General features: G+C 30.4%; 1 protein-coding gene across 1 annotated transcript; it reads right to left on the bottom strand.

Moving 5' to 3' along the window:
• Nucleotides 1–336: 336 nt before the first annotated feature.
• On the bottom strand, nucleotides 337–5,467 carry LOC126774716 (putative uncharacterized protein DDB_G0282499). The gene is made up of 4 exons (XM_050496253.1): nucleotides 5,428–5,467; nucleotides 4,150–4,320; nucleotides 2,797–3,629; nucleotides 337–1,596 (listed from the first exon to the last, which is right to left on the bottom strand). The coding sequence occupies exons 1-4, from the start codon at nucleotides 5,465–5,467 to the stop codon at nucleotides 337–339; spliced, it is 2,304 nt and encodes a 767-aa protein (XP_050352210.1).
• Between the last annotated feature and the right edge of the window lie 6,286 nt (nucleotides 5,468–11,753).

Genomic DNA, 11,753 nt, shown 5'->3' with positions numbered 1-11,753 from the left:
CCTTTTGATGAGTGGAAATAAAAAATAATAAGAATTGGCATGTCACTTTAATAATGAAACACAGTAAAGTTTTATCACAATAATTGTGAATTTACTTAAAACACACAAGTTTTGTATGTTATATTACTTATAAGTAAGCTTAATTATCTTAATATAAACTTCGGTGTAATGTTTAAAGCCTAATTGTAGTCTTAAATATTATACAATCTCTAAATTTGTTAAATTACTATTAATAATATTACAATAAATTACAGACTATTATATAATCTACATTATAACATTTATTTACACAAAAGATTCAAAAGAAATATTAAAAAAAAAATTAAAAGAAATAAATTAGAATATAAATTTCTTCAGAGGATTAATTTTCGGATAACCAGCATTGTTATCAGTGGTATCGAATTTTTCTAAATTGCCATGAAATGTTGAATCACTCTGGTAATTTTGTTTACCTGCCAAGCTGCCCACTGATGCTTGGGGAGCTGAATATGATGATGGTCCATCGTATAAAGCAGACAAGTAGCTTGAATTTTCAACATTACTCGATGATGTAGGGTGACTAATAGTGAAATCTACATCAGTACTAATATCTTGGCGTCGTTCGATATTTGTATTTTTTTCTAAATTAGGGAATGTATTTTGTTTAGGATTTCCAAAATTATCTATCTGAAAAACGTTTAGAAATTTCTGTTTTTCTTTTTCATCTTCTAATTTATAGCTCAGGGACGGAAGAAGTTGGAAGGACGGATTAACTAATCTGCTATTTCCAGCAAATTCTTGATTTACGTCAATTGTGTTACGATTATTACCAATAATGTTATCATAGTTATTATTCAAATGTGTATAAATGTAGTAAGATTGATCTTTTTTATACGTTATCAATTTGTCTTCTTCCAAGGGATGAGGTATGGTACCAATGATATTATCATGTACATGTGTTCGTATAGCATTTGAAGGAACTCTAAAATTATCTATAAAGACATTAGCAGCACTGCCTTGGTCGGATTCTTGTTCGTTTTGGTGAGTTTTAGACTCATAAGCACTTGTTGGGATGATTTGCGATGGAATAATTTCAACTTCGTTCAAATTTCCTTGATCCTGTCTTTGTTTTGTATCAACCGGAGAATTGGTTGGAACTAAGTTTGTAGATAATATATAGTTAGAAATTGAAGGGATGGGTGAATTATATATTTGCTTAGTTACAACCGGTACTGGAAGTTGGTATAATTGTCCACTGTATATTTTGTCAGTATTAGCTGAATAAATCAGATTTTGTGATGGTAAGATATTTTCTTGAGTTTCTTGTTGTTTTTGTGAATTAGTGAAATTGCTTAAAATGTTTTCTCTATTTCTGCTTGGTAAATTTGTATTAGATGTTTTTATAGCATTTGAAGATCTGTAGTAACCAGACGGATTTGCTCCAGTAAATTGTGAAGATGTTAATCGAGAGATGTCTTGTGATATTTGCTGTAATTGATCATTTTGTATATTTTGGAACTGCTGTGTCGGTGCTTGATACAATATGTTTTGCTGTGCTATATTGCTGTTTTCTTTAGCCGCATTAATTGAGTCTGCCAAAAATGAAAAGACCAAATCCTGTGAATCAGAAATATTTGTGATTTTATTTTTAGTTAATTTGGCAATAGGAATAAGATTAGCGCCACCGTTCTCAGCAAGTTTGTTTGTTAATACTAAATAATTACTATTTTCTGTATTTAATATTTCGATGTTACTTGAATCATTGCCGTAACTATTTTGAAATAAGTATTTTGCAACATTTTCAGGTAAAGTTATTTTTAGAGAAACCATTCTTTCAATTGTGTTTGGTTGTAATTGTGATTCTTTGATATATGGTAACTGAGAAAATTGGTTTGAAACTTCAACTTTATTAGAAAATTCTTGTATAGGAGGTTCTAAATTCGTTGATGGAGTTGCAATTAACCTTGAACTTTGAGGTAATAGCGAAGGAGGTTGCAAAATTACTTGTTCATCACTTTGCTGGCTTGATTCGTAAGGTAAATAATTTTCAACGGAATAATCTATGGTTCGGGTCTTTTGATCTAATTTAGTAAGTTGTTCTGGAGAAACAGCTTGAAATACATTATTTGTTTCTTTAACTATATCATTTACGGATATATCTAATTTTTCTTTTGTTAAAATATCTGAAAACGACAAATTGTTGTTGTTAGTATTAATAAGGGACTGTTTAGTGAAGGAAAATTTGGGTCCATTTTTTTCTACCTCTAGTGGTGATTTGAAAAACGGCGATGGAGAACTTCCTGCTGCTACTAATTGATTATTGGCAATATTTGGTAATAAATACTGCCGCGATAAAAACTTGGAGTTAACGTCTGGCGGAAGATATGTAAATTGCAAAGGATTAAAAGTTGTAGGGTCTACGTAGACAAGGGAGTCTTTTGTTGGAAATGGTGTTGTTGGTTCTGATGGTGGTGTAGTCGATATTATTAAGTTTGGCGTTTCTTTTGTTGTTGAATCAAACTCATTTCTGTAAATTTTTGGAGGTTTGTATTTGTAAGATCCATCATTATCTTTTATATTTAATTTAGCATTTGTGACGTCTTCAAAATTATTTTGCGGTCTATTATAAGTATACGACGTAGCTGTTAATTTTGCTGGCTTAGAGGCATCAGCTGTTAATTTGGCCGATTTTGAGGGTCTAACAATCCATGTTTTAAAAGTTATTCTAGACTTGGGAGTACCATCTTTCGAATCTTTAATTATTTTACGATATGCTAGAGTTTTAGTTATTAGAGTAGGAGGTGAATCTTGACTTACCAAGTTTTGCTTTGTTTCTGTTTCTTTTTGACCAACAGTATCTTTTAAAAATCTAGCTTGTGTAGACTCGTGTGTATACAATTTCTTTTCATTATTGATGTTTTTATTTAAGCGTTGTTTTGAAAATTCTAGACCAAATTGAGCTTGTTTATTTTTGTTAATATTACTGTTATTATATGATTGTATTTGTGCCTTAGTATGACTGGAAATTGGTGAGCGAATTGGCTGTATGTTATTATTATAATACACCATATCTTGACCTCTTGTTTGTGAAGTTTGTCCACTGTGAGCGTTAGATGTTAAGCTTTGTAGCTGTGAATATGGACTATTTTGTAACTGATTTTGGAATATATAGTTTGGGATGTATTGTGTTGTAGGAGTTGAAGCTGAAGAAGTAATATCATTTGTGAAGGGATCTTGGTATGACTTTTGCTCTTGTTTATTTTTTGAAAAAATGTCATTTGTATTTCTCTCTAAATTTCTAAGTAGTGCTTCGTTATATAACTGACCAAGCGGTGGCTTATATACTTGCATAAAAATAAGATTATTTTTAACATTTGATCTATCATACGGATTTCTGATGGGATGTGTTATCATTTTTTTAATATCAGTCATAAACTGTGGACCTAGTTTTAGATTTCTAAACTTTTCATTGTTGTTATTGATGATTTCTCTTGTTTTTTGACAGTTGACATTCATCCACCAATCACACACGAAGACTTCTTGGTTAAACAATGTTCCATTTGGACATAAGAATGACTGAAATCCATATGTAGAACCTAAAGTACACACTCTGAAAACTTGGCAATTTGTTTCAATATCTGCGTAATATCCTGAAAAATAATGAAATATATCAGAAAATGATTTTGTGTGTGCATTTAAGCAGATAACAAATAATCTGTTCAACTAAAATTAAAAATGATTAAAACCTGTTACGATTTAACCATTGTAATGTAATTATAGTCTACAAACAACATTGTTTTATGAATAGAAATAAAATATTATATTATACATTATGAGTGAGCCACACTGGCTCTACAGCCACAAGGGGCATAACAACTTTAATTTTAAGGTTGGTGGCCAAACCGCCACCGATGATGTAGGAAATGGTTAATATTTCTAATGCCAATGACGGTAGACGGTAATGACCACTTGACAACAGGTGATTTATCTGCCCTTCATCTTACATATATTTAAAAAAAATTAGGATTAAAGTAATTATAATATATTTATATGTATTACTTTTTAATCAATTATAATTAGATTATTGTACAGTTACAACTTTAGCGTCAAAATAAACGTAAGGTTGCGGTCAAAACCTACATATTACATAAAAATAATCTTGTGAAATACCTGGATCCTTTCCAGAGCATGTGAAAGTTGTTCGTGGTATGGAATTCAATGTTGGGTAGTCATTTCCCGGTTCTCCTGGAACCGCTAATCTTATGTCCCAGCCATGTCCGTTATCGAATGGCCGCTTACTCCTTTCACCTTGAGCATTAGTCCAGGGTATTGTGAAAAAAGCTGTAATTTACATAAAAGTATAATTCTAATATGAAAATGTATAATAAAAAGCAGTGTCTTAAACTAAAAATATTTCTTTTGAATCGTTTTCTAAGGTTTGGTTATCTGTGTTATTTATTTTGCAAATATAATCTCCATATAAAAACAACCTTTTAATCGCTAAATGTTACTAAAATTTAATTACATTTTTAAATCTTTACAAAACTATAACAAAAAGGTAAGTCAATATAAAACTATAACAAAAAGGTAAGTCAAAGGTAAGTCAATAGTAAACAACACACGTGAAAATCATGAGTTATGATTATCATTTTACAAAACATATTTTTCTTAGGTCACTATTTGTATAAGTTCGTGTCTATATTCGATAAATTTTCCGCTTTCTACAATTCTTAAATATATTTTGTATAAACTTACAAACCGCTTCCACAATATAATGTCGCAAACCGAGACCTATTTGTGTAAATATTTCTCATAGTTTTTATAACTGATAGTTAGAAAGAAATAAAAAACGTGACAATGAGGTTAGGATACAATTGACATGTCAGCTACCTGTTTCAATGAATTATAAAGCTATTGTAACTTGTCTTATTGTCTATTTTGTTAGCAGTGCTAAGTAAGAAACAGTGCATCTTCAATGACAAAGATTACCACGATAAAGGAAGTAATTTTATGGAAACGCGTGAACAAAATTTATTTAACATATTATTAAATGTGACAACATTATTTTTTATATTAAATTAAACTAAGTGATCTTGTATTAAAAATTGTATTTCAATTGTTTAAATCTGTTTTTCAATCAAATTAAACTCCTCGGCTGTTATAGGGACACGAATAAGAAATAAATCGCGAAACATTTCTCTGATAAACACTTGGCACAACGTGTGCGACGCGCAAAAAGATTTTCTAAATTCAATCTTTCGCGAAAATCAAACGAGTTAAACAAACTATTCTCTGGAGAGTTACGAGAATACATTTTCTTATAACCAAAGAGTTTTTACTGTAACACTTTTCAAACTAAAAACGTTTAGTGAATTCATAAGTGATAATCGTTGATACCTTAGTCTGAAACAAGGTTTATTTTTTATTTAAAATTAAAACCGGAATTACTCTGTGTATTAATTTTCTTAAATGCAATTTTTTCAAGCATGGTATTTAAGAATTTCCTTGTGGAAAACATGACCAGTTAAATAGGAACCAAAAAATGTTTATTTGTCACAGATTCGTTATGGTCCCGGTAATATTTTTAGAAAATCATTCAGCTATACCAAGATTTGGTAGTAAAATACTGAAAATTCTAGTTATAAAGGCATTCTCTTGATTCGGTATATATTTAGAGTAAAATCAACTCTATGTTTCAACAAACTTTACCGTGTATTGAAGTAGACGCAAATTCTTTGTTGACTTTGACGGATAACTTCAATGTTTGGTTTTCCCCATACGAATATTACTTATATATACGGCGGTACAGTGATTGGCTTACTCTATGCGGGTAATTCGATCAAACAAAATGATTGGGGTTTTATTATATTGAACGAGCGCATTTAACAATCCCAATGTAATAAAATATTTTTTTTATAATAAATCATTTTTCTTAAATAAATTCCTGTAAGTGTTCTACAGCTGGGCCTCTCCTCACCGCTTAAGAAAAATTTTTGGAGCTTATTCCACCATGCTTTTTCAATGTTGGTCTGTGCGATGTGACTGTGTGTGAGAATTTCATCCGACACATGCAGGTTTTACGTTTACGTTGATTTTATTTGAGATGAATTATAAACACAAGTGAAGCACATGAAAATTTAGTGGTGCTTGCTCGGGAATAAACTCGCAATCTTCGGTTAACATTTATCTCTTTTAGACACTGGGCTTACGTGGCTCTTATTATTCCCTTATACATAAAATATTTTGTTGGCTTAACTTTTATATGAAATTACCTTATGTAAGTAAAATGTTATCTTATAATTTATACATACATATACTTTCATAGTCGTCGGTCTGTTCGTGGTTGCAAACATTTTATAAGTAATATTACAGATGCCCCTAGAGATGACCCAAGACTAAAAGCAACTTTTGTTTTATTAAGAAACTTCGTGCCAAAGTGAAATAATAAATAGTTTAATACAATAATTTCATCGTCTTATACAGCTCCGAGCTTTTAGAAGTTATGAGTTGCTATGTAATGAGTTTATAGATAAATACAGTAAAATAAACCACTATATTTTTAAATTAAAAACCACGACTGCCCTGAATCAATTAATTAATGACTTTGAGAAGATGTAAGGATTCTAAGGATCCCCCCCCCCCCCCCCGACCCCCATATAGCCGAATCCGTTACGGCATATAAAAGTTATCATATTATATAAAAACGTACATACTGAGCAGTCGTGTAATAAAAATACTAATACGACTACGAATGGTAAAATTAAAAATCGTACAGAATGAAAATTTGACATTAATTATAAAAATTGTAAATGAACCTATATAAAAGTTGAAATATTACTCTTACAATGTTGAGTATATTACTGAATTACTTCAACTGGTTAAATAACCGATGACTTACAATTTCAAATAATTATTAAGTAAGTATTAAAATATCTAATGAAAAAGAGTTTGTATAATCTAAATTTATGTAATCTAGAAACGAAACAACAAAAAAACCGCCGAGTGTAAATATAAATAAGTGTATGTATGTATGTATGTAAGTAATAATTTGTATTTATTTACAATAAATCACATATAATCAATATTCAGATATATAACCATTCGAACATCTGCTTAATATGTATGACGGTAACATGAAAAGAATGTCAATATGTCTATTATACAGGAAGCGTTACGTCAATAGAAAACACCAAGACTGTTTAGCAAAGTGGTTTGGCTAATTAAGGATATGCTTAGTAAAGTTGAAAGTAAACCAATTTTAAAGGTTGTATACCTTTAAAAATTGTTCGCATTTTTAATATTCATACTCATCGATGTCTAAATCGACCTTATCGTGCGTGGTATCCGAGGAAATTGCTCATTTAAAGGTTCATTATAATATTTGGTTTTTAGTTTTAAGCCAATGTCATTAATTTAAATGTAGCATATTTGACGGAAGTTTGGCTAGGCAACTTTCCAACAGCTAGTCAATAAAATTCTAACTCCATATCCAACCTATAATATTTTGAAAAAGAATAATATGTTCTAATTTTTCTTTATTGAATAGATAGGTGGACGAGCATATGGTCCACTTGAAGGTAAGTGGTCACAAACGCCCATAGACATTGGCATTGTAAGAAATGTTAACCATCGCTTACATAGCCAATGCGCCACCAACCTCGGGAACTAAGATGTTATATCTCTTGTGCCTGCTTTGCAGTAGAATGTCTGATGAGTGGGTGGTATCTACCCAGACGAGCTTGCTCAAAGTTCTACCTCCAGGCAAATTTGTTTTTGTTATGTATTTAGATGTATTGATCGCATTATTGCTTTTATTATAACTTCAAAAACTTGTGACTTTACATGAAACCTGCAAAAAAGGTAAAAGGACGTATGTGTGTTTGTTTGATAAAAAACTAAATAAATAAAATATATAGGTCATGTTATTATTAAAAAAATAGACAAGAGCGATGGTAGTATTTTTTTTTATTAATTTAATTAAAATTTTACTGTATTAATCCGCGCTATTGCAATTTTGAATTTATAAAAAAATTAAACAGGTTTCAAAATAATCACATATTTGCGTCGATACTTGGATAACAAAATCTTTGTCAAAACTTTATACACAATGATGACAAAATGTTTGTTCATTAATGAATGCATGGGCGTTGATTATAATACCAAATCAGCTGTGTCCGGCGAAAGCGTGACATCGAAAGCTTACAATGAAGTTACATCATGGCTGAGCTAATTTAGGTATGTAAATGTAGGCTAGAGTATATGACTTTAGGATTGTATTACCTAGTTTATATAAAATTTGCTTCGATGCCATTATATTTTTTTTATACTCGATATTGTATATAAATTAAAAATATAATTTAACAAATATGTAATATAATATATAATAAAAAGGAATTCAGTACAAGATGCGATCTTATCGCTTACCATTCGCGATGTCTTCGTGTTTTTGTCGGTTATGGTTTTTCATTATATAATCTTGTAAAATGACGACTCATAAGTGCTTGTAAAAGCCTCGTTTAATCAGGTTTATGTTTATTTTACTTAAATACTTTTAGCATAAAAAGTGTGGAGTCAACGTTTTTTTTGCTGATAGTAGCTGTACGGCCAGCAGCGACGTCTAGTTGAAGCAGTGTATAACGAGAGCTTATAGTACTTAAAAAATTATTATTATACAATTTCCGCGATTTTTGATTTGTATATTTTGTAATTGTGTTTGGGAATGGTGTGTTCTACTAGAAAATCGGTTGTGCATAGTTAGTTTTAAGTTAATGTTCAAAAGTGTTGTTGTATGTACATAAGTACAATTGTTGGAGATCCAATTAAATAAATAAATTATTACTTTACATTTTTCTGAATTGTGTATTGTGTGCTGTTACTCAAAACAATATAATAACAATTTTGATGCACTTCAAAAATCTTTTTTACGTTAATTTTTTGGAAAAATCTGTTCGTTGCTTTGTAATGAATAAAGGGGCAACCGGCGACGAGCACCGGGCTGAAGTTATTTGTGCAAAGAGAATCGTTTTAAGGTCGATGATTAACGTAAGCTCCTTTTGTTACAAATAAACTGCGCTTTTTTATAGAATAGGAAAGTGTACGAGCATATGGGCTACCTGATGGTAAGTGGTCACCAACGCCGATAGACATTGGTATTGTAAGAAATGTTAATAATCGCTTACATCACCAATGCGCCATCACCCTTGGGAACTAATATGTTATGTCCCTTGTGCCTGTAATTACACTGGCTCACTCACTCTTCAAACCGGAACACAAAAATAACAAGTACTGCTGTTTTGTGGTAAAATATCTGATGAGTGGGTGGTACCTATGCAGACGAGCTTGCACAAAGCTCTACCACCAATAGACAAGGAGTAGGCGCTTATCGTTATTTACACAATTAAGTAAGCATAATGTATTAATTCATATGACTTACATGGCAGAGCCGAGTTCGACACAGTTTCAAGTGAGTTTAGACATTTAGCCTGAAATATATTTGCATTTTCACGTTATGTGTAATAGATCATCGTGTTTACCTTTGAGAAATATTATATAACCGAAATTCTATGTAACTAGACGACTTCTATTCTTTTTCAATAAATAATCCAAACAACGCTGATAATTTACGCTGCGTTTCAATGTATATGTCCGTATGTACAAATCGACATTTCTAAACACGAAAGAGCACAGAAGATTCTTATATTAAAAATTTTTACGCATCTCTTTAAATATTTAGATTTTCATACTAAATGTATTGGATAAGCGTAATATATAACAGTCAACTTTATTACACATGATGTATATAACAATAAATTACATATGAATAATAAAATAGAAAACTGGAAGTTATATCGATTCGTACTCATTAAACAATATCATTGAGAGCCTGTAGTTACACTAGTTCACTAACCATTCCAACCAGAACTTAACAATGCCAAGTATTGCTATTTGACGGTAGAAAATGTGAAGAGTGGGTGGTACCTACCCAGACGCACCCGGTTACCACAATGATATTGTTTATTGCATAATAATATACACTAACGTAGCTATTTCACAGTACGTGCTAACCGTAATAACATAGCAATAACTGTTCTCTCGGTGCCTTATGTCCCGGCTCATCGACGCCGGCACAATTTAATATTCATTCCACACCCTGTTATAAGGGCGCCGATCGTATAATCGATCTTATAATTATAACATAAGCTTGTGATCTCGGCTTGATTCGCGTGGAGGTTAGAAATACTTATTTAGATTCTTATATGTTTTTTTATTGTTGAATACATGAACAATATTATATAGATGATAAAAGAGGTTGGAGTTAGTATTTGTAAATTGTATATGATTTATACATGTATATAAATGAAAGGAATAACTACTGAATTTCTCGCCGGTTCTTTTCGGTAGAATCAACATTCCCAACCGGTGTTAGCTTTTCATTAAACTTATCTAAAATGACCATATATTTATTTATTTTTATCTGTAATCAACAACATTACAGAAATGGTTGTACGGTTATTACTTATTACTAAAGTAATGCCACATAGGATTACAATTTTATTATATGAATCTTGAGAAAAAAAAAATTAAAAGTAAAAACTGTATTCAATAAACGATTACCATTGCTTACGGATGGTATAATTTTCTAAAAAGAGTAATTCAAAATTAACTAAATATATCGGACGATTGTAATGGCTCCTTACTTAAATCATATTTCGATTTGTTAAATATATAGCGAATTAATAGCCAACCCACTTTCAATATACTAAGTTTGTGTCTGTTTACTAAATCTGATCGCCAGTGGATGAAAATTCACGATATTGCCCTTCACTGTTCGAAACCTATATCAAATGAAAGTGACACATTTTTGTAATCGTATTCTAATATGTATCCACCAACCCTTGCTTGCGTAACGTGGTGGAATAGCTTTTAAGCCTTTCTTCGAATATATGGTTTATCCAGGAATATATTTTTTATGATCTATTACTTTTCCTACGTACCGAGTGGTTTTTTTTATAAAGTACCTATATTACGTCATGAAGTATTCATAAAGGCCAGTAATTAAACCCTGTTAAAAAGTTGTGGAGCAAGAAATTTGATTGTAGTTTTAAAATAATTGAAAAATATACTCTTTCAACAGAGTATTTTATAATTAATTTAAAGTGAAACTGTTTCCTGTAAATATGACGCAATTTAATAATATTACTACTATACATACTAGCATTAACGTAAAGTGTACGTAGTTTTTGCATTCAATAAGACTTTCATACCTTTATGAATTATTTTACGTATATATGTGTAACGTCGTTTTCATAGTTAAAGTTTTAAAAATTATTAAGTGTTATAACGAAAAATTAATTTGTATACAACCTATGTAAAAGTATTAAATAAATTATAATTAATATTTTATTCAAATATTTAAGCATGTTAATCGAAAACGCATGTAATTTGTTTTTCTTAAAACACTTTGAAATTGTAATTTTGAAATTGTTCTTCCATCTGAAGATCACATAATAAAGTATCAAAACAAAATAACAAAAACAAAATTATATCTTAATTTGATTTTATAGTTTGTAATTAACACTAATATTTTCCTTTCAATGAAAATAAAGTTGTATGTAAATTTATTACACAAAATATTTTACAACTACAAATAGATTCTTACTCACCGAAAATCAATAAACACCACATTTTGTCACCAGGCGTCAGCCACTTACTGACCACAAAGAAAACTTTTTACTTTCTCTATTTTTCTTTATGCCAATGATTGATGAGTGACT

This window comes from Nymphalis io, chromosome 17 (assembly GCF_905147045.1).
Source record: "Nymphalis io chromosome 17, ilAglIoxx1.1, whole genome shotgun sequence".
Taxonomy (NCBI): domain Eukaryota; kingdom Metazoa; phylum Arthropoda; class Insecta; order Lepidoptera; family Nymphalidae; genus Nymphalis; species Nymphalis io.
This window is presented reverse-complemented; position numbering and strand designations above follow the sequence as displayed.